This window comes from Glycine max, chromosome 2 (assembly GCF_000004515.6).
Source record: "Glycine max cultivar Williams 82 chromosome 2, Glycine_max_v4.0, whole genome shotgun sequence".
Classification (NCBI taxonomy): domain Eukaryota; kingdom Viridiplantae; phylum Streptophyta; class Magnoliopsida; order Fabales; family Fabaceae; genus Glycine; species Glycine max.
Genome location: NC_016089.4, coordinates 20090996 through 20116010, shown reverse-complemented (window position 1 = coordinate 20116010; position 25015 = coordinate 20090996). Strand labels below are relative to the sequence as shown.

The window sequence follows — 25015 nt, the reverse complement described above, 5'->3', positions numbered from 1 at the left end:
CAAGGCCAGCTGGGTTACCAAGTTAACCAATGCATCCAGTTTGCCTTCAAGCTTCTTAGTTTCAGATGATGCAGATGGGTTTGTAGCTACCTCATGCACTCCTCTAATTACTATGGCATCATTTCTGGCACTAAATTGCTGGGAGTTGGAAGCCATCTTCTCAATTAAATTTCTGGCTTCAGCAGGAGTCATGTCTCCAAGGGCTCCACCACTGGCAGCATCTATCATACTTCTCTCCATATTACTGAGTCCTTCATAAAAATATTGGAGAAGAAGCTGCTCTGAAATCTGATGGTGGGGGCAACTGGCACATAGTTTTTTAAATCTCTCTCAGTACTCATACAGGCTCTCTCCACTGAGTTGTCTAATACCTGAGATATCCTTCCTGATGGCTGTGGTCCTGGAAACAGGGAAAATTTTTTCTAAGAATACTCTCTTAAGGTCATCCCAGCTCGTGATGGACCTTGGAGCAAGGTAATACAGCCAGTCCTTTGCCACTCCCTCTAATGAATGAGGAAAAGCCTTCAGAAATATGTGATCCTCTTGGACATCTGGGGGTTTCATGGTGGAGCAGACAATGTGAAATTTTTTCAAATGTTTGTGCGGGTCTTCACCTGCAAGGCCATGAAACTTTGGAAGCAAATGAATCAATCCAGTTTTAAGAACATATGGGACATTCTCATCAGGGTATTGGATGCACAAGCTTTCGTAGGTGAAATCAGGTGCAGCCATTTCCCTTAGAGTCCTCTCACGGGGTGGAGGTTGTGCCATGTTCTCAGAATGTGCAAAATCAGAATGCTCAGAATCAGAATGCTCAAAATTATAATGCTCAAGATCAGGATGTTCAAAATCACCAATAACAGAATGCACAGATTCACCAATAATGGAATGCTCAGAATGATCAAAAGGTATAAAATGATGCCTAACTAATCTGTGAAATGTCCTATCTATCTCAGGATCAAAGGGTTGTAAGTCAGATGGATCGCCTCTAGTCATACACTACATTCAGCATGCACACAACTAGTTGCCTTGTCATGTAAATAAAGGTGTAGGTTTGAACTACAGCTACCCTCAAATGATATCCAAATGACTTGAAATTTTGTGAGAAACCTTATAAAATGATGAGAAGATAGCACAAAAAATTTCAGACAAAAATTCAAAGTCTAACTATGAAAGCTAAAATTGGTAGGTTAAGAAAAATAAGTGAATAAAACTTGAAAAATAAGAAACTTTTGACAGAATCGCTTTTTTTGGACGATGGAGACCTCAGGTCGGCTGCCACGGCGTAGGAAATTTTTTTCTACCCCAAATGCATATATAATAATTGCGATTCTGATAACCGGAGCAAAAGTTATGGCCGTTTGAAGTTTTGACAAACACAAAATTTGCTAGTTTTTTGGAACTTTCAAATCTGACCAAACTAAAGGCTCTAGCTATTTTTCCCACAAAATATGGATTAAAAGAAGTTACCACAAAAAAATTCAGCCAAAAATAACAACCCTAGCTACTAAAACAAAAAATCACAAATAATTCAGCATGGGTGGTCGCTAAAATCCGTCGCTAAGGGATTTCTACTACTACTCTGGTTTGCCGCAAGCAGAAATGGTTGCTAAGTCCGTCGCAAAACACTATTCATAGCAAAACACCCAAAACTGAAACAGGGGAAGCGCTCAATAGGAAAACTGAAACAGAACACACACTAAACAAAATATCAAGATACTAAACGACACTAACACACATACTAACACAATACTAACAATTAAACATAAAACACGAAAGAATTAGACACACAACGCTAGCTATTATGAACCTTTGGACACTGCTCCCCGGCAACGGCGCCAAATTTGATCGAGGCCGTACCCGAATCAAATAAACATGAAAATGCAGTAACTAGGAAGTGATCCTAGGTCGTTTCCCAACGAGTAGTGACAAACCAAATGTTCATAATATACTTGCAGTAATAGTAACGATTGGGGAGGGGGGTTGTTTGTTTTGTGATTAAAGAGCAGAACAAGTAAACTGGAATACGAAACTACTAATATTAAAAACAGGTTGTTTCTTCTGATTTAGAAGTCATTCTCTTATCCTGGGTTATGGAGAATTCGTCCCTAACAGTCAACCACTTAATCCAACCCTATTTCAATTTACTAAGCGAAAATCAACTTAGGGTTTTCAATACGTGATTAGGCACCACATACACCAGTTAGCCCTTCGTCCATTAAGCATGAACGCTAGTTAGGCTCAGAGGCAATTAATCGAACACGAAGCGTGCACTGATTAATATTCACGAATTTAGGATAACTGGTGAAGGGAAAACTGCCAGGAAACCACATTACAAGCGAAACCTCAAAGAGAGTTGGGCTTCGTCCTCAAAAGGAAATAACACCAGAAAATCTAGCCTTCCATGGATTCAAACAGAAAACGTAAATGAAACATGAAGCAGAAACGTAAATGAACAGAAACGTAAATGAACAGAAATGTAAATGAGAGTAGAAGAAGAAGCAAGAACGAAATTGTAATTAGAAACAGAAAACGTAAAATTGCATTACGTGAACAGTAGCATCAAAGCAGAAAACGTAAAACCCTAAAACAAAAGCTCTGAATAATGAATAGCATAACATAATAGCCTTGCACGAATCCCAAGGCTACTATTTAAAAAAAAAAGTCACTCAAAGTTACTGGGTCCTATTACAATACTCTGGCCCAAAACGAAATAAACACTGAACAACATAAAATAAAATTGCGAAATTTCCTAATTAGAAATTAACTAAGGTAAGCGCTGCTTTATTTGCCCTCTTCAAGTCCATAACCAAAATCCGAATTAAGCCCAATGTTTCATTTATTCCTGAAATTAGATTAAAAACATCAAATTAGCTAAATGAGCCCAAATAATAAAACTGTCTGATTAATTGACAATTAAGACCAATCAGTAATTAAAATGGTACAAAAAGGGTTTAGAAAATAGAAGAAAATGATGGCACATCACATACATTTCATACCACCACTGGAGCGGCAAACTTGCGGCAGGCAGAGACATTCATCCAGAAAGCACATCTGAACTCTTCAACTTACTCAGGAAATGCTGGATGATCCTGAACCCTTGGTAACCTGACTTTCATATCTTAATCTCTTTAAATGCATTTTTACCATTTTAACAATTCTACTTTTTCCAAATTACAGAAACTCCCCCATTGTACAGAAGTTCCTCTTAAAGCTTGCGGTAACCACATGACAGTCTTAAGGCGACATGGCCCCCCACTACAATGGAAAGTTGAAACCCTGAATCCTGCTATTGGTGGAAAAGGTGTTGTCCAACCATGGTATGCTTTTCTTGAAGAAATGGATTTTGATGATGGAGATGAAATCTCTATTTACGATAGGTATTATGAAAAAATTTGGGATATCATAATTAGGAAGCAAGAGGATTGGGAGGATAGTGACAGCAACTAGACTGTCTTTAGTTCCAACAAACAATGTTAATGTTTTGCTGTTAATTTCCTTTTCCCTGTTAATCAACTTTATCATTTTGGTGTCCATGAACATGTAGAAAACGCTAACCAAACAACCTGTGCATGTGCACGAGTTGCAGACTAGTTGATTATAAAACTGAAAGCATAAGATTAAAGTAGCTACTATTTAATTGGGGAAGTTTCTTTGTAAAATTAATCATAAAGGAAGAGCATAAGGCTTTTCAAAGGAAAACCTTTGCTCAATGAAGATAAGAATTTTAACTTGCAATTCTGCCACCACATTTTAAGTCAACCTAAATAGAATATGTAAATTGGTCTCTCAATGGGATGAAGAGATCAAGTAGCCAACTTACACTTCCTTTAAAGGCCACGTCATGCTGGAAAGAAGCTTTGGTTATTTAAGGATGGGTTTTTATGTTATTTTTTAACATGACAAAGTCATGTAGAGAGATAAATCCAAAGAAAGGCCAAAATTTTCCTTCGACTGGGTGAAAACTAATAATTTTCCTTCTACAGATTAGTGGTGAGAGATTTGAGTAGCTGTGATCATTCATGTTGATGTTGATCCTAGGTATAAAGGTTGTTTGGCAGGACGAGACAGTTTGGTGCTAAGATGTGTCACCTCAGTAGAAGGAAAATTGTGGCTTGGTTCAACCTAGGGTGGTTTTGTTGCAACTCCACTACGCACAACTTAAATGCTCGGATGTGGTTTGATGAGGTCGTGGAGGCTGGTCAGTATTACATGATGCCCCGAGCCCTTCATTTCAATTTGTGTCTACTTTCACTTGCATGCTGAGAGAGGGAAAAACCTTTATGGTTTCTACATATGGTGCCAATGTTCTACCCCAACTTGACATTCGGCCTAAACTGAGAGATGTGCCACCAGAAACCTGCAATGTAAACTTCAACAACCAAGTCAGTGAGTGGAATGGAAAATTAAGTGAAATCTGAGGTGATAATAACCTAGGGCAGGGGCATAGGTAATACTTTTCATCACAATGGTTATAATTATTTGAAATAAGTTTGTGTCCAACTTCTAAAACAGAAAAGATAACAAAGGCTACCTTTGTGCTTGTGTTGAAAGTGGTAATAAGTTGCTGAGAAATCCATCTCCATGTCATTTTATTCCTTAATGTGTTCAAATCCTGAAAACAGCTTCTTTGCTTGCACGGGTAATGGCTGCATACATCTACCCTCCCTGGACCCCCTTAGGTGGGAATCTCATGCACTAAGTTGTCCTTCTTTTCAAGCTAATGTACAATCATTCTTTGGCACAAACACTATGCTAATATCCTAAGGGAAATGTGTAGTGGTTTCCTTGGCTTTTAGAGCCAGTGGTCTTGTAGATTAACCAGCTCCATCCCTAATCTTTTGGATTGGGGTGTACATCAAAGATTTGATCCTCTCCACTATGCCACCTATCCCTCTCTCCTACACCTAAATTGTTTAACATAAAACGACAAATACTTTGGAAGAGGAAATTATGAAAATTTGAGATCTTAAACTCAGAAGACAAGCATCCCTATATATATATATCCCTCAATTATAAGGTTTTGAACACCTTCGAACGAAAACAAGATACTTCAAAAAATATGGTTTCGGGAAAACCTAAAACAAAATGTAGCAAAAATAACAGTTTCTTTTGTTACATGTATGGGCAAAAAATTAATGTAGTACCGTAAAACCAATTAATAAAATATATTATAATAGAGGAAAATTATTCTGCTGCACAAAAACTTGTGCGGCACTCATTCTCAATCATCTCCTGAACCTCATTTATGACTAAATATGCTTTATGGCCACCAATAACTTCCCCTTGCTTCTTGCTGTCTCTCCACAGCTGCAAAAAGAAAATTTTCAATCACTGGCAGAGAAGAATATAATAAATTTTCAAATAAAACATAAATGTGCTTACTTGTATGGTTGGCATTTTCTGCAGTGATTGAGAGCCCATAACATACAAATACATGGAAGAATAAAAGATAATAAGTATCAAGAAAAAATGTCTAACTAACAGCAAGTTTAGTTGAAACAAAAACAATAATCAGAATGAAATGAAAGTTGAGAAAAATGGTTGTGTGAAGCTATGAGAAACTCACAGTCACGCCGGCTCGAGTAACAAGTTTGTGCGAAACTGTATTAACATCAACACTGTAGAACTGCAATCTACATGAAATCCATGTAAACATATCCTTGGTTAGAAAGAGTTGACAAGCCATATGATATGCAATATTAATCAAAATCTGAACTAAAATATCATAACACCTCCAAACAATTACATATGTGAGGTGTCCTCAATATGCTCTAAAATACAACTAGTTCACTAATATTACTTAAGAGCATCATAATACTAATCTAGATTCAGTATCTTATTGGTAGCCTAGAATCATTAACATACACATGTCTAAATATCAAGCAACTGTTATGTTGGAGTTAACAGCTGTTTATTTGCTCTGCAATTAACATTTCTTAGAGTTTTAACTAAATGCACTTGTAGTATAACATGGATTGTGTACACAGTATACACAATTTCTCAATTACTCTCTATTTCGACATGGTATTTGAGCATTGTACATTGTTTCCCTGGCTTTCTTTTTGTTTCTAAGTCAGAATCAGTTATGTGCACATCCAATGTTTGTTGATTGCATCTGAGTGATTCCGTTGCATTTGGTATGGGTTGTGGCCTGGTCTGTGGTAATCATAAAGCTAAAAGCTTTCTGCTAGTTACAGCTAGCTACCCAACCAAATAATGTAGTTGATGTCATGCATCAGCCAGTGTCGATCTCATATAGGTGGTTTAGGTTTTGGTATATTTTAGTGTTGAACTCTGGCAGCTGTTAATTATGGTTGTTTCATGACTTTGGAAAAAGTGTTCTCATGTTTTTAATAAAAGATGTCCAGATGTAGCTTTTCCATTTTTGTTTGTGGAGATTCTAAACAAGTATCAGGGTATTTGTACTTTGTGTTTAGTGATAGTTAGCTGTCGAAATGGTTTCAAAGGAGTTGAAGAAAATACAGCGCTTATCTGATTATTTTATGTATCAGTTGAGGTTATTGACGTGCAAAGCTAATGGATTGGTGATCTCTATTCTGCCATCAATCAGTTGTGGGTTGAATACTTTGAGCACTAGCACAGGGTGTTTATTTTTTTTGTATGTTTGTTACTGGGTTGTATGAACTATACAATCCAGTGTTAAAATGACAAGTTTGGGGTGGAGGGAATAACTGAAGACAATGGTTGAGAACTGCTAAATCTGTGTCATTCTTGATATGTATGTGGTAGGTCAGGTAGTATGTCAAGAAAAAAGCTACAAGATTGAGGAGGGTAATAGTCAAAGACCTCTAAGATTTATCTGGCAATGGCTGGCCCAACAATGAGTAAAACCTAAAGCAAATTGAGACTTTTTACTATAAATGAGAGAATTATATGTTGGGCACTTGGGAGTTTTTGCCAACATATGTGGATTTTTGCTTTATAAAATCTAATAGCAAATTACTTTTTGATGGTGAGCCTATAGATTGAGCTTTAGTAACCTTGCTTTTGGGGAGGCCCTTATCTGCCAAGGACATCAACAAAAGGCCTGTAATTATTCAAGGAGCATGAAAGTATCCTAAGCTCTTAATTCAAGAGGGGCTGGGATCTTTTAGATTTTGGCATTTTTTTTTTGTTTCGATGTTCAGAGAATGTCACATTCAGTTCTATGGTTGATAAATAGTAATAACAAGAGAGACCATTATAAACACATCACACACAATTTAACATGGTTCAGGCTATAACATGCCTACATCCATGGATTAATTTATAAGATATAAGTCAGTAAACAGCATTACAACACAATTTTTAAAAGAAAAGCTGATAACACACTTTCGCAAGAAAGAAGTTGCATACCCTTTTTGTCTGCTATTACAACTTCTGCAGACAAAGTTACAAATCCTCCCCTAACATTACTTACAATTTTATCGCTCTTGATACTACAAAAAGTTCCCTAATACAATTACTTATATCCCAGAAAACGTTACTCAATAAGAAAACACCCAAACACATGAATTTAGAACTTTCCTATTTTAAAAAACAAATATCCCACATATCTCAGCATTATTTGATTATTACAGTAAAATTTGAATCTACCAATAAAACAGGAAACTATCAATGATTGTGAACACAGGAGTTTGGGAGAAACCCAACATTCTGTTGTTTGCTTATTTACTTTAACATGTTGCAAGCTTATTAAGATATAGTTTTAAAATGGCAATCTAGATACATTAGCACATTTAGCATGTGCTGGAATATCGGTCAACTACGCAAGACTTTGACTAGAACTTGTACTTAAAGCACTTATAGTATAAATAAGTTGGGTTGCATGCAAACATGACAGAATTTCTCCCAAATACTCTAGCTCAGAAAAAGAACCCCAAATGAGAGATTTGTGTTTCATGAGGTGCTTTACTAGAATATACTACATCAAAATAAAACCAGAGAAACTTTCCAATCAATGGTAAATGGATGCTAAGGGGTTATAAAGGAAAAATCTCTCATAATGGGTCAATGAAATCACCAATCTGGATTTTCCATTGGTTCAACCACCTATAAATGAATGATATGCTATGAAATTATTCTAGTTATGCATGTTAGTAAAAAAAAGAAAAACAAAACACAAGCTCACCTTGGATAATATTCTGCTGCCAGCTTTTCCAATTTTGGTTTTAAATATATACATTTTCTACACCAATTTGCCATCCTACAAACCATGTAATAGCACTTCAAATCCCATACTGGTAAAAGAGTTATTCACTAAACAGAAAAATGAAAGAAACATAAGTTTGTCTTTTACATAATGCACAATGCAAGACATACTTCCTAAGTGCTTAGAAAAACTAAAAAACTCAAATTACCATAACCAAAGAGAGGTATGCTAACGGCACACTCTTTGTGATACGTTAAGCTTGCACAACTGGCTTCGAGGGCCAGCACCTCCTGAAGAAGAAGAAGAGAAGAAGAAAGCTAGAGGGAATAGTTCTGTATTTTCATTCATATCCTTGCTGATTATTACATAGCCATATATATAGCAATTCTTGCTAACAGAATTGCACCAAATCATGCTAGGGAATATTACAATAACAGAAAGCGGTTAAACTTGTCTCCTAGCAGCACTACATAACTACACTGCAAGGTCCCACTCCCAGCTCAGCCTCGATTCTGTTTTCCTTTTGGGCCTTAGCTGGCCTGTTTCTTCTTTCTGCAATACCTTCTTCCTATCACTTTGACACACCTTTTCCATGATACATTTTATTATCAGATAAAATTCATACAGGACCCATTAAATAGAATTGGGATCCCATATCATTTAGTAGGACCTACATTAACATTCAGTTTGTGTTGAAAAAAATTGCAATACTAACATTTCTCCATCAAACAAACCAGTGTCTTGATCATAACAGGGCCTCCATCCAAGTGTGTCACCAGTTGCTTTTTAGTTCAAATGCTCAACTAATAAGATTGCTTCTGCTAGCATAAACTATTTTTTTCTTTAAAAAAATAAATTGCCACCATTAATGATAAAGTTTGATAAATTATACTGCATAAATGTGTGAGCAAAAACCATGGTCTGGCTACCCCAAAAATGCAGTTTGATTAACATATACAAAGGGCCAGACTGCCAGACTAAAAGGGCACCATGTATCATCATAATCATATATCTTATTATTTTCCCTTTTGATCAAATCGGTCTCTCTCTAAATTAGATTGGTAATACAAATTGATTGATGAGGCAGCTTTCATGTTATGGACATGGCTGAGGCATTTGGAGAAGGATTTCTCAATGCACTTTAACCAATGGTCTAGTAACCTTAGAGAAGAGATTTTGTATCAGTAAAGACTAGAATCATTGATTACTAGTATATTTCACTAACATGGTGTGGCCCGGCTGTGGTTCCCATCTAGACTCCATTTAGTTTGATTCGGAACCATTAGCTTGGGCAACAAAACATTGTAATTTAGTACCTCTGGTACTCAGTTATTAATATATATATATATTTATCTTTGCTGATAAAAAAAAAAGATTGGTAATACAAAGCTCGTAGCCAGAAACTTGAGAAAACAAAAGTTTCCAAAAAGAAACAAAAGGGTCCAAGAATTCATGAATAACAATAATAATAGTTTAATTTTGATATAATGTTATTTTAAAAAATTTTACTCTCTAGAGTCTCAACCAATCAGAAATCACCTTATATAGTACTTTTATTTGTAGTCATTACAAAAGTTAATGATTTTCAATATGACAATTCATGATAGTGTAAAGGTATATATGATTAGATTCTTTGTCAGACACTAATTGTGAGTTCCTCTCCTAGAGGGAATTTGAACTATGGTTCATCATATTGTAGGTACCAGGTCCTTCTATTAGACCCGACCCCTATTGGTTATTCTGATTAAATTTTAATTCTATTAATAATAATAATAATAATAATAATAATAATAATAATAATAATAATAATAATAATAATAATAAAAGAAGTCAGTAAAATAAAACTCAGTAACAGAAGTCCGTAAAACAGAACAGTAAGCAACAGACACAAAAAAATTTCATCAATTTACGATTTTCGTAACATTTGTTGATTTAGTTCAATTTGGAAGCAAACACAGTAACAAAAGTATGTGAAACAGAACAATAAGCAGTAGAAACAAACAAACAAATTTCCATCAATTGTCAGTCACACAATATTTGTTCAATTTAAAATAAAATACAAAAAAAGAATTATAAGGTTGATTTCGTGGTTGAAGGGAGAAGGAGGGAGGGGTGATAGGTTCAAATTCCTCTCACTAACAAAAACAAACGAACGAAAGAGTATTAGGGAAGAAGGAATCTACCAAACGACAACGACACCTTCGTCGAGCGTTTGAGCCTTGGCGAGGACACGGTCGAAGTGGTTTTCGCTGGAAATAGGTTGAAGGTAAAGGAAAACAGACTCTTCCTCCTCTTGCGATGACCCTTGTTGTGGACTCAACCGAACCGGAGGGGTTTGGTGTGCGCAGCCACAGGAGAGGGAAATCAGCGGAGAGGCGGAGGAATGGAACCCGAACCTGAAGCCGAAGCTGAAGCAGAGGGGTAGTGAATCGGGTTTGGTTGATGGGGTTATTGAGGAGAGTGGTGGATGCGGAAGAATTCGAATGTGTTGTGACATTGCTGGGAAATGGAGAAACGGAATGGTGTGAAGAAAGTGTGCGTGTTAATTGGTCAAACCAAAAAAACAAGAATTACAGTGATTTGTTAGGAGTGAGGTGACACGGGATTTTCCTGCCGGTGGATTCCACGCGTGTTTAGTTTAGTTCCGTTTGTAAGTAGGGAAATTGTAGTTCGTACGAATTCTGTAATATGAATGTTGTGCACGAAAGAATCCAGATGGTTTCCGTAAAAAAAGAAACAAATATATATATATATATATATAAAATGATAACTTAATTATAAGTGAAAGTTTAATTGAGTTTTTTAATTATTAAAAAATTTAATCAAATTCTCTAATTATTTAAAAATACTATAACTGTATTATTGCTATCAAACTCTCCGTTAGACATCTTTATATTGATTACAAATCGAACATTATTTTTACATTAGTTGTATTGACAACCAATATAAAAATGTCTATTTATATTGATGGCAAACCTTAACAAAGGCATCATTTTTACATCATTTCATGGACAACTGACGTAGATATCTTGCTTTACATTAGTCATATTGGAAATTGTTGTAAAAATATCTATTTTTGTCGATAAAATTAACGAAATTGACAAAAATGATAGGATTATAGTCTTTTTTAAAAATTAGAAGGTTTGATTGAAATTTTTAATAATTAAGGATCCCATTAAACTTTTAATTTGAATTAAAAATGATTGTATAATTAATTCACTTTTTAATGTTATTTATTTCTAGATTTCATGTTTACTCAATAAAAATTGAAAAAGTAGGATTCGTGTGTTTTAGTACATACCATATAGCAATACTCTTGTATATATTGTTAGGATTGAGGTTAAAATAGTCTTTTGCTAAGACTTGGTAGTGCGAATAGAAATTATGTTAGTGTCAATAGCAACTCCTAACCAATAAATACCCCTATGTGCTCCTACTAATGAGTTGAGTGCTGCTAGGTGCACCCAGCAGCACTTGTAGTGAAAAGGCCATAATACCCCTTAGTTATTTTTTTAAAAAATAACCCTCGACTTTCTCTCTCCCGCCCCACGTTTCCGCTTCTTCTTCCTCAGAGGTTTCTGCTTCTTCTTCATTCTTTGCGCTTCTTCTTCACGTCCCCATCAATCAGCGGCACTTACAAGCCCAAGTCAACCTCAGAGGATTTCTTCTTCTTCTTCTTCGTTGAGGAGGTTGTCGCCATTGTTGCCGTGATTAGGAGGTTGTCGCGTTGCATTGAGGAGGCTTCCGCGAACAGCAACGCCACCGTCCACCGTCGAGAGAGCTTCGTCACCGTCCACTATCGAGGTAAGCGCTGTGACCCTGTCCTTCTTCCACCATTGTTGCCGCCGATAGCGGAACGTGATCTGAAAGTTCTTGTGAGTTTTACGGATCACCTGATCCGTAAGCATGTTATGGATCAAGTTTACAGATCAAGTGATCCGTAAACATGTTACGGATCAAGTTGATCCAAAAGATGCTTACGGATCACTTGATCCGTAAACTACTCAAAGATAATTTACAGATCAAGTGATCCATAACACTCACAGCTTCATTTTAAAAATTGCCAAATATTTGATACATTGTGAGTTTTTTTTAAAATTAGGAATTTTGGTTATTAGGATCACCTCTGAATGTATGCTAAATATTTGATAGATAATGTCATTTTGGAGAATATCAATTGTTTCAATTTGATTTAATGCGAATATGTAATTGCCTTTTATGTAATTGCCACTTAGAACTGAATGTGGTATCGAAAAACTGATTCAAACTCCCAGACAACCTTAGCAAATTAAGTTCAAAAGTAACATGATTAGGACAATCATGTCTGCATAAAACATTTTTAGTGAAATGTGGATAAATAGATATTTTTTATATAAAAAACAGCAAACAAAATATATATTATCATGGTACCATGGGTACCCAAAAGCTGTTACAAATCCCTATCCATGTGAAATGCATTCCTTGTTAGATTTATTAATACCTGAAAACAGTATAAAGAAGCTCAGAAGCTATAGTCACATGTAAGTATGCCTTGGTATTTATAATAGCTATTCAACTTGCTAACTAAGAATGCTGAAGGGATAAAATAGTTAGAATGTTAAAAGAATAACTAAGCAAAATAGTAAACTGTTTTTTGTTTTGTTTGTCCAATCTTAATGCCTTTCTTTTTTGATTTTGACACCTTTCACCTCTAAAATTTACTCTCCTTCTGTTTGTCTAAACTGTTTTAAGTCTTTAATGCAAACGCAAATAGATTGTCATATTTTCTTGAAGACTATTTAGTTCTTCCCTTCTCTTAGGATATGCTTGGACAATGGAATTGGAGTTATAGTTTAGAATTTCAATTTTGTTTAAAATTGAAATTAGTTCAGAATTATAGATTTTATGTTTGGCTTATGCCAAGAATTAGGGCATAGAATTAGAGTTCTAAATTCAATTACAATTCTATAGTTTAGATATTACATTAATTATAAATACCATTAAAATTTTATTTAACATGCTATTATATGGAGTTGGCTTGGGTTTGGAAGAAATTGATCCCAATCAATCAAATGGGGTGGGTCGGGGGTAAAACAAATCAATTCTTGAAACCGCAACACCCTCCTCCAAATTACTCTCATCGGTCCTAACAATCTCACCAATTGAATTGGTTTCTTGCTTAACCTTAACCTCTTCCATAGAACCTTGAGTATCATCACATTTTGCATCAGTCCAACAAGTGTTACAACTCAGATCTTCACCATTTTGATGTTATGATGTAGGAGAATCTTTCTCCTTCTCCTTCGATTGAGCCAGCAATTCGGCTTTCCGAGCCGAAATATTCTTCTAATGAGCTTCAACAAATTTTAACAAATACTCATTTGTAGATCATGGTTAGGACCAGAGGATTAGGTCGTGCCTTAGGTCACGTTACTGGCAGAGGTGTGGGCAGAGGAGATCGTGATGATTCCAATGATGCTCCGCAGCATCGATGGCCTATCGCATCTGCACGGAGGCAGCGAGTCTCTGTCACTGCGGCGCATGATGAGCCAGTGGTCCCTGCACCAGATATTGAGGCTGATGTATTTCTGGATGACCCGATGGCACCAATTGATGTAGAGGACATTGTGGCAGACATTCCTGCAGACATAGGCGCAGAGGCTTCTGAGGATGAGCATGAGGGATTTTTGGGTGGTCTGAGCGACCCATTCGTGCTGACCCAGTATGCGGATCACGTTGCTTGCAGCGTATGGATGGGAGAGGTATTTATAATATTTATTTTTAGTTACTTGTAAATTATACTTTATGATTGAAGTTATCCTCTCATGGGAGGAAGGTCCATAGTTTAGGCAGGTCTGTCCCTACCATAGAGGGACTCGTTGCTGGGATAGGACTAAGTCCTCTGATCGTGTGTTCAGTAGACACCAGCAATCGGGGACTTTTGTCGTCGTTTGTCGATCGGTGACACCGGGAGATGTCTAGTTTCCATCTCCTGGTGGGAGAGATCACGATCATGCTGGACGATGTCTCGTCAATTCTGCATCTGCCCATGGTTGGCAACTTGCACGCCTTTCAGCCCTTGCACGTGGATGATGCGGTTCAGATGCTGTTGGACTTATTGATGGTCTCTACAGAGTCTGCCAGGGCTGAGATAACCCAGTGTCGTGGATCGTACGTACGCCTGCAATGGGTACGTGATTTATACGAGCGCCGATGCCAGGCAGGTCATTGGACAGCTGCGGCTCGCGCATATCTTCTTCATCTTCTGGGTTGCACTTTGTTTGCTAACAAGATTGCAACCAATGTGCATGTTGTGTACTTGGAGGCCCTTCGTGACCTCAGTCAGACCGGGAGGTACGCCCGGGGAGTGGCTGCTCTAGTGCATATGTACGACCAGCTGAACGATGCCTCTATCAGTAGCAGGTGACAACTTGGCGGTTACATCACACTGCTGTAGGTAACAAATATGTTTTTCATTCGTTGAGGTTCAACAATGTTCAACTTTAAATTTTGTTAGAATTTCATTATTAATGTTTAACATTTTGATGTTACATCTGTAGTGCTAGATTTACGAGCACTTTCCCTCAGTCGCAGAGTCCACTACTGATCAGGAATACGATGAGGATTCCCCGCGTGCGTGTAGGTGGATTGCGACGAAGAAGACTGTGAAGAGCATACGTACACCGGCGTACAGGGAGCGCCTGGACCGACTCCAGATTCCGGATGTCTGTTGGATCCCGTATGGGGAGCACCAACCGGTCCAAGACTTCCATGTGGTATCATGCTATTCCGGTCTCCTGCGCTGGGGGCCTGTTGCTATTTATTATCGACCAGAGAGGGTCGTGCGGCAGTTTGGATACACGCAGACCATTCCTGCTCCTCCTATCGATTCATGGGTGTCGTATGATGATATACATGACAGGTGGATGCACTACTCGGGTCATATCGTTCCAGCAAGTGAGGTGTGTGTTGTGCCAGTGACTACATGGACTGGTTCTTTCGCATCTTGCATCCTTTCATGACACCAGGCCACGCATCAGATCCTTTGCCAGATGGTCATGCCCCGCAACCCCGAGTCGTCCCTCAGGCCCCATAGACGGATATCCCCCACGTGCCGGAGCTAGGAGCACTGTCGACATCTACGAGGCACGCTGTAGATGAGCCTAGACATGTAGTGGTAAGTAATACTAATAATTTACGTCATTTACATCAATATTTGCATAATAATTTGTATAATCTGTTTGTTTTGTATTTAACAAGAAGTTTGTGATGAGATTGTTGAGAGGTTGGAGCGCCAGGCTCATCGACACATGAGGTGATCGAAGAATGCCTCAGGATGACCAAGAGGGTGACATAGAACCATCTAGTATATGTTAGGTCTAGACGCAGGCGGCACACAGATCAGGCGTAGTTTATTTACATATTTTATATTGATATTCCATGTATATAAAGATATTGTACATGAACCCATTTCATTAGTATTTTTGGTTTTAGTAATGTTAGTTTTATTTATTTCCATTGATAGTGTATTCCATTTGCCTAAAAACCTAGAATCATATCTCATATTTTACATTTGTGTCTATATACACGCGTGTTATTAAAATGGTCTAGTTAACTTAGTTATAGTATATGTAAATTATTATAAATGGTCTAGTTAACTTAGTTTACCAACTAATAAAAAGTAATTTTAAATATAACTTTAAATATAATTGAAATAAAGAAGTTGAAAAGGGTGTAGAAAAAAATAAATTAAACAAAAAATAGACATCATGAGTAGGGGTCATAGAAAAAAATTATAATTTTATTCTATCAAATTAAAAGAATGTATTTTTTAAAAATTTTCTCCTCAGATAAAAATCCGTATTTATATTTTCTAAAATGACACATGCTAATTTTGCGACAAGGACAACTCGTCTTCCATTTGCACTACAGGTTTACTGAAAACAGCTAAAATTTCTATTGGCCCAATCTTTTTCCAGTAGTTAGACTCAATGAGCACCTTCATCACGTCGTCGTTGGTTTTGAGTTCAATTATTTCAAATTTTATAAATTTTCTGAATACTCATGGTGACTTGGTTTCCAAAAACACAATCGCCTTACCATTTGTGTTTCATCAATACCATAAGGGGGAATCCCACGAGGCGCAACTTGCTTGATCAAATCCTTCAGTTCATCCATGGTACATCTGGTGGGAATGTCAAAGTTTTTGGGAGTTTTTCCTGTGAACGAGTAACCAACAAACTCATTTTGGCGTGACATGTTCCACCTCCCATTGTAATATAGCAGGGCATCATGAGTAGGGGTCATAGTAGCTTCAAGTAAGTTTAAAATACCATCTGGGGGTCTAGCAATGCTACATAATAACTCAATCGGACCAACAAACGAAAATTCATGATTGTATTAACATTGTGTTAACATCAGCATCATCTTTCAGTTGCATACATTGAAACCGAAATTGATTACCTGCATACGTGAAAGGTTGCCGGTAGTAAATTTCATCCAAAAATTGCTTGTTGGTTAGCTTAAGGGTATTGTGTATTCTGGTTTTTAAAGTTTGAAAATCACACATGTTAGGTACTTGAATGGGAACTGGAGTGGAAGCTTGAAAGGAAACACCACTGTTGTTGTGAACAATGGATCTATTTGGAAAAATAAAACATGATGTGGAGTTCACCACTGTTTGACTGCTTGTCTCTCTCAAGAATGCCATAGTTTTTTGTAAGACTTGGGTTGAGACTGAAACTTGTGCTTTCTCACAGTGTTAGGTTGTGTCATATATATACATGAGTTTTAATATCAGTGTTGCATTTTTTAAAGATTAAAAATACGCATGCACATGCTTTCTGTATGTGTTGTCAACTACACCAATGATGTGACATGCTTTAGCTTGCATCAGATCTGCATGTGTAGTCATGTTGTGCAGGGTCCTTTCACGCGCTTTATGTTAATGTAGACGATAATGTTATCATACACGTTTTTTCACAATGTGTTGTCAACTCAGACAATGATATATCATACATGCTTTTTTAGAATTAAGTAATAATTTTGTTGTGGACATAACAAATAAATTACATGTTCAAAACGATAAGTCATTATAAATTACAAGTTCAATCATCATTTATGTCAACATAGTCTCTCTTGAACATCACGAAGCTCTTGTAATGTTGCATTCTGCTAATATATGGATTTGGCCACGACTTCGCCTGCGGATGACAATTGCTAGACCATAACAATGCTACAAGCGGTAAGGGACAACGTTCTTTTAAATAAACCTGTTGTACATGCAAAAAAAAGTGTTAACTCAATCCTACAAAACTCATTGCATAAATATAAAAAAAAAACACTTCATATCTACAATGTACCTCAACAAAATGATTGCCATACACATGACTGATACAAATTATACGATGCAATGAAGAATTTGCCAGCGGTTGACTTCTAAGAGGAAAGAATGTCATGTTTTGTTGTTTAGACAAGGATACATCAATTACGTTATACCTTGATGCAATGACATGCCCCATGTCCGATATATCCATCCACTTATCCGTTGTCACCTGAATGAAACAAATATACACATCAAACTTAATTTCAAAGTAAAGTCTTAAAAATCAAATACATAAATTACATACCTTGGTTAACCCATCAACAAGTAGTGACATCCATAATTCCTCAAATCTCTCTGTGCCACCAAAGAACTTGATATAGTCTTTTGAGAATTTGACAAGTTCTTTAAGCAGATGGTTGCGGACCACCGACCAAGAGTACCTAATAAACCGGCAACCGACCGATATCCACAACTACCATCAGCTTTGACATCAACAATCTTATCAATGAAGTTGTGCATAAATGGATGAAACTGGTCCAACATGGGCATCATCATTCTTCGATTCGGTTTCTCAGAGGATGATGCAGTACGCCTCACCGACGAATTGCTATTTTGCATAGATTCAAAGGCATCTACATACTCCCGGTAAGATGGATCGCGCTTTGTTGATCTTGGGTTCCTGCTCGTAGTTTTCTTCGGTGCCCCCTTTGTGTTAACCTTTGCTGGAGGAGGACACATCGAATTCTGATCAGGGTATGCAATTTCCCAAAGTTTAGTCCTTAGAGTAAACTTGCCACAAACATCAAGTTCTTCGAATTTTTTGGATATTGTTTCCATTACGTCCTTGATGCCCACCTCGGGCTCAGATAACCCTTGGTCTGAAAAACTGAGTCTCCTCCAGAACATATGGATTGAATCCAGTGGGATGAAACCACTAACATATTTGGATAGCTCACAAGTACAAGGAAGACCAAGCGTGGTTCTCACCATGCAACCACAACTTGAGGGATTCTTGCCAGCATAGTCAACACGCTCTAATTCAGCAGCAATCTGATTTAAAGCATACCTTGAAACCATTCCAAGCAGCCTCATGTATAAGGTTTTTCTGAACATGTCCAACGACATGTGTACTTGTTTCAAATGATGCTTTAATCTCAGTGTGTTGCAACGTAATCATGTTGTTCATGGCATCCTGTCATACCCTAATTTCATTCGGGGACCATCTGTTTGGTGGGATGCGACCTTCACATGACTACTTCGAGGAACTTGACACCCATCGCTAGGCAATCCGTGAAGTTACGCGACATGTCAGGAGTCAAAAGGAAGCATTATTGCGCAATCCGTAAGTTCCGTAACATTCCAGAAGTCAAAGAGGGGATGGTTACGTAGTCCGTAAAGTTTCGTGACATTACGGAAAGAAAACAAGTATCGTTACATAATTTGTAAAGTTCCGTAACGTTACGGAAAAAGAATCAGTAAAAAAAGGGCAAAGGGGGGTGTATTTAGTAAATAGGGGTGTGCAAATAGCAATCAGGCCCACTTGGGCCTTCCAGGATGTTCCAATAGAAGGCGGTGCCTTTTGGTGGAAGCAACCCAGCTCGCCTGGGCAAGCTAGGCGGCAACCTCCTCCATTTTTTCCCCTATAAATAGGGGAAAGAGAGCAGAGCAAATTTGTTCAACCCTCCTGATATCTGAGATTCACTTAAAATTAGTGAGAAAAATTGTTTCCGTGAAGAAAATCCAAGCCGAGGCGCTTTCGTAACGCTTCCGAGACATTTTTGTGGGTGATTTCGTGAAGGTTTTTGATCGTTCTTCATCGTTCTTCGTTCATTCTTTGTCGTTCTTCAGTCTTCAACCGGTATGTTCCCAAAATCGAACCTTTCAATTCATTCTATGTGTCCTTAGTGGTCCCCACTTGTTTCGCGTACTTTTGTTTTTATTTCATTTGCTTTCCATACCCCCTTTTGACGTGCTTTAATAATTTATTTAAGTCATTTTCTCGCCTAATCAAAAAATAAAATAAATTTCCACCGGTCATTTGAGTTGTAATATCTTTTAATCTCTATTAAAATAAAATCCGACCGATCTTTCACGTCGTAACCACGTTTAAAACCAAAAAGAGGCAAAATAATAATATAATAATAAAAAATATCTTTAAATAAAATAATCAAAAAAAAGTTAATCAAATGTTTTCCTTTGGGATTTTCTTTCTTAATCGAATTGACCAATAACCAAAGTGAAACTAAAGCTAAAAATCAACTCACAAATCAAGTTTTTGTCATCACCTAAAAAAACCATTTTGATGTCCAATGCCTTGAAATGGTCTTCTTTGCTTTTATCAAATGTAGATATAATTTTGTCACCTCTTTCAAATTAGAAAACCAAGTGATCGTTAATGGTCCAATGCCTTAATATTTTCTCTCCTTTCAAAAGAATCAAAAGATCGTTTAAATGGTCCAACGCCTTAAATGACCCTTTTGTTAAGTCAAAATATATCTTGCAAAAAAGATAAAAACAAACTTAACCAACGTTCAGTTCTCAAAGAACTACGTAGGTCTGATTTCCTTATCACAATTAAGGAATACGTAGGAGCTAGGGAAACACCCTTATCGACCACAAAAAGATAAAAAAATACAAAAAGCATAAAAAGGCATAAAAACATAAAAAAGGGAAAATAAAACAAATCGAAGTCATATTTGCACACTTGATTAAAGGATGTCGTCCCTTGTGACGGACGCGTGGGTGCTAATACCTTCCCCGTGCGTAAATACAACTCCCGAACCTTTCACACTTAAAGTTCGTAGACCACACCTTTTCCGGTTTTTTTACGTTTTCCTCGAATAAACGTTGGTGGCGACTCCGTGCATTTTCCTTTCTTGGAAGACGCACCCGTGAGTCTCGCGTCGCCCTCCCGCCGAAGGGGAGGTTGCGATAGTTGGCGACTCCACTGGGGACTATTGTTAGAGAGTTAGGCCAATCAATCAATGTGTTTTCCTTACCATGACTTCCCTATTTTTCTTTTCCTTTGTCTTTTTCCTTATGTTCTTGTATATATAAACACCTTTTGATGCTTTTAGTGTGTTCTCTAAATGTGTGCATGAGGTAAATATTTATTCATTTGATGCACACAAACACCAACACTATTTGCACACACAGTGAGTTGGAAAGGGGCCCTATACTCGGGTCCGTGGGAACATAAGGAGTGGAGGTGAATCTGTGGTCATGCTAGGTCTCCGACTTGCTTGATAACAGTGAACCCTCATCTAGAGTTTTTCTCTTTGATAACGTATTGTTGCTAGTAGTTCCTACTGCCACAATATGTTCTTCGAAGGGGATGATACCTCTAGAGACCATCAAGAGAGATATGACCACCTTGGGAATTATCACTAAAAGCCCTTTAAGTTTCCTCACATGTAGGTCCCTAAAATAGGGGCACGGAGCAAACATGCTGCATGCCACTTTTTACACTGCCATACATGTAGTCCTAAGTGTCATGTACCCCTTTGCTTATATTTGTTTGTGGATATTGCCGTACTATGTACATCCCCGTGTTGTGCCCTTCGCATATGCATCATGCACGGGTTCAGTCTTGATCCCCTCAGTTTGTCTAACCGACAAAGGGTTCGTGTCGCCTTCTTAAATACATACGTCGGGCGCCATGCTGCCCAAACATTGTATCTAAGAAGGGGACAATTTCCCGAGCTCCCGTATTCATAAATTGCATCTGTGTCATATGCATTTCTTCATGCATTCATCCATTCCACCCATGATAGATGTCGGAATTTTGATTCACACCGGGTTTTGTTTCACTTTAGTAAAACATGGGGTCGAGTCAGGCGCCTCCGCTTAAAAAGAGGTTCTATCAAGTCAAGGTCAAGAGCCTAGGAATCACCAGTCTAAAAGAGTTAGGGCAGTTGATGGGTCAGCTCCAGCGACAAGCTTTTCGCAAAGCTTACGGTAAAATCTGGGACCTAGCCATGGCAGAAGTCTCCATAGAGGCCATTGCCTCCCTCGCCCAGTATTATGACCAGCCGTTGAGGTGCTTCACTTTTGGGGACTTCCAGCTATCACCCATGGTGGAAGAATTTGAAGAGATCCTAGGATGCCCTCTAGGAGGAAGGAAACCATACCTCTTCTCAGGATTCTATCCCTCTTTAGCTAGAATTTCTAAGATAGTCCAAATCTCGGCGTAGGAATTAGACCACAGAAAGCAAGTCGAAAATGGGGTGGTTGGAGTATCGAGAAAATGTTTGGAGGCAAAAGCAAAAGCAAGAATCTTGGTAGGTAGAGGCGAATGGGCCCCGTTCATAGACATCCTCGCACTTTTGATCTTCGGAGGAGTCCTCTTTCTAAATGTGGATGGGTTGGTGGACCTAGAAGCGATCAACGCTTTTCTCGCCTATCATGATCGCAAGGAAAGCCTGGTTGTCGCTATACTAGCTTATCTATATGACACCTTCAACCGAAGATGTGAGAAGAGCAGTACAAGGATTTTTTGCTATACTCTGGCCCTCTATGTATGGTTGGTTTCACACTTTTTTTGCCAAGAGGTGAGGCATGCTTGCCCGCTAGAAAGCCACCGTTCATGCACAGAGAAAAGAGGGGCAAATTGGGACCGACTCTTAGCAAGCAAAGAAGGAGCATCTGTCAACTGGTTCCCTCGTTGGAAAGAAGGAAGAACCGGGGTTCTTATTTCGTGTAGAGGATTTCCAAATGTTCCTTTGATGGGGACAAGGGGTTGCATCAGTTACAATCCCATTCTTGCTATAAGACAACTTGGCTACCCTATGAGAGGGGCACCACTAGAGGAAGAGCTCGCACCTACTATTGCACGGGGTTTCAATAACACCAACGTGGGGGCGCTTTAGAAGGTTCGCAAGGCATGGGAGATGGTGCAAAAGAAGGACAAGGAACTTAGGGGCAGTAACAACGGGCCCATCGATGACTACCATAAGTTGTTGAAAGCCCACATGCAAGGTTTGGATTGGCTCCCGAGTTTGAGAACCACTAAAGGGGTGGAAGTTAAAGCACCAGAGGAAGACAAAGAGATACATGCCCTTAGGGCAGAACTCGAGCAAGCCCAAACAATCAAAGAAAGGTTCAAATCAGCAGCTCTTATGATCCGAAAGGAGAATGCCGAACTGAGAGACGTAAATATAGCTACCCCCAAGGCCTTGGAACAAGAGACCAAAAGGGCTCGTAGGGAAGAACACGGCCGAAACAAATTCCGAGGGGCTCTGTGGGGGCAGTAACAACGAGCTTAAGCTCCAAAGAGAGGAAAGGGACCAATCACGAGTAGACAGTTTGATCTTGAAGGATGAGATGAAGGTTTGCCTAAGGTCCAAGAGAAGCTTGTCTCAGCATTTATGCGAGATAGAGACCAACATGTTAGCCATCATCAGCAAGTACCAAGAAGAATTAAATCTAGCCACGACCCACGAGCACAAAGTGGCGGATGAGTATGCCCAAGTATACGCGGAAAAGGAGGCTAGGGGAAGGGTAATCAACTCGTTACATCAAGAGGCAACAATGTGGATGGACCGATTTGCTCTTACTTTGAATGGGAGTCAAGAACTTCCTCGGTTGCTAGCCAAGGACAAAGCAATGGTGGACACCTACTCCGCCCTCAAGGAGATCCACGGACTCCTCAGCTATTGTTAGCATATGATAGATTTAATGGCCCATATAATTAGGAACCGCTAGGAAGTTTGTATTGTCACTTAGATCTTGACTAGTTATAACTTTCTGAATAAAATGAGTTTATCCCACGTTTTTACTTCAAAAAAATTAGTGCGAATCAAATCACTCCCGCATTTTATCTCTAGCATGCATTCATTTTTTACGTACTCCTCACGTTTGGTTTCTTAGGAAAAACGCCATAACTAAATGCGCCCCAAGGCATCCCTATCGCACCAGATCCAAATCTAGGACGATGGGTGACCAAGAGGAGATATAGGAACAGATGAAAGCCGACATGTCGGCTTTGAAAGAGCAAATGGCTTCCATGATGGATGCCATGCTAGGAATGAGACAACTTATGGAGAATAACGTGGCCACCGCTGCTGCTGTTAGTTTGGCTGCCGAAGCAGACCCAACTCTCCCAACTACCGTGCACCATCCTCTCCCAAACGTGGTAGGATGAGAAAAAAGCACACTGGGGCACCTCAGCAACCCCCATCTGGGATACAACCGAGTGGCTTACCCTTACGGATTACCACCTAATTACACGCCACCAGTCATGCGTGATGACGCGGATCATGTCCCTTCCCCCATCCTTGAAAGGGAGCCTCCTCGACAGTCCGACGAGGTTCACGAGGATCGCAGAGAGTATGCCCAAGGAGACATCGATTTCTACCCCCCGATCCCTGTCGAGGGGCCGACACCCAACATGCTACCTCAGCCCAACCTCACGGGAGAACCTCAAAGTCTCCCAGCACAACCAATATTCTTGTCCGCAGAAGGACCACCCCCGGCAGCGGAAGGAAAAAGGAAACTCGATCTCATCGAAGAGAGATTGAGAGCTGTTGAAGGCTTTGGCGACTATCCGTTCGCAGACATGGCGGATCTTTGCTTAGTACCGAACATCGTCATCCCCCCAAAATTCAAGGTACCTGATTTTGATAGGTACAAAGGGACGACTTGTCCTAAGAACCATCTCAAGATGTATTGTCGCAAGATCGGAGCGCATTCTAGGGATGAAAAGTTGTTGATGCACTTTTTCCAAGATAGCTTGGCTAGAGCCGCGGTCGTCTGGTACACTAATCTGGAAGCTTCCCGCATTCACACTTGGAAGGATCTGATTACTGCTTTCCTTAGGCAATATCAGTACAATTCCAATATGGCTCCCGATTGGACTCAGCTGCAGAACATGGTTAAAAAGGAAAGCGAGTCCTTTAAGGAGTATGCTCAGCGTTGGAGAGACCTCGCAGCCCAAGTGGCCCCTCCCATGGTCGAAAGAGAAATGATTACCATGATGGTAGACACCTTGCCCGTGTTTTACTACGAGAAATTAGTGGGCTACATGCCCTCCAGCTTCGCAAACTTGGTATTCGCCGGGGAAAGAATTGAAGTGGGCTTGAAGAGAGGGAAGTTTGATTGCGTCTCCTCCACAAGTACCAATGCTAGGAGGATCGGAGCAACTAGGGAAAAAAGGAAGGAAGGAGATACCCATGCCGTCACTTCAGCGCCCGCATGGATCAAGCCACCACAGATCTCTCACGGTACCCATCAGTACGTGCAACATCACCCGAGCTTCTCAGCTCGCGCCGGGGACTCTTCCAATTTAGCACCCATACAAGCTATGGCGCCTGCGCCCATCCAGAGGGAGACCCCCTAAGCTACGACTCCAACCCCGACTCGCCCGGCCGGCAATGCCCACTTTGGCGCTGGTTCCAACGCGATAAGGAACTTTCCTCCAAGGCCAATCCAAGACTTCACCCCGATCCCAATGGCGTATGAAGACCTCTTACCATCCCTCGTCGCTAACCAGATGGCTGTGATATCTCCCGGACGGATCTACCAGCCTCCTTTCCCAAAATGGTATAACCCCAACACAA

At 39.1% G+C, this 25015-nt stretch overlaps 1 protein-coding gene and 1 non-coding gene across 2 annotated transcripts; one reads left to right on the top strand and one right to left on the bottom strand.

Moving 5' to 3' along the window:
• The first annotated feature begins 286 nt into the window (after nucleotides 1-286).
• Nucleotides 287-393, top strand: LOC113000952 (small nucleolar RNA R71). The gene has a single exon (XR_003266256.1). It is a non-coding gene; the product is annotated as a small nucleolar RNA R71 (small nucleolar RNA).
• Nucleotides 394-5092: 4699 nt separating this feature from the next.
• LOC100527081 (uncharacterized) lies at nucleotides 5093-10707 on the bottom strand. The gene is given in 5 exon segments (NM_001251474.2): nucleotides 5093-5310; nucleotides 5386-5403; nucleotides 5570-5636; nucleotides 8135-8209; nucleotides 10339-10707. Coding segments are annotated over 5 exon segments (597 nt in total). The 5' UTR covers nucleotides 10653-10707; the 3' UTR covers nucleotides 5093-5187.
• Between the last annotated feature and the right edge of the window lie 14308 nt (nucleotides 10708-25015).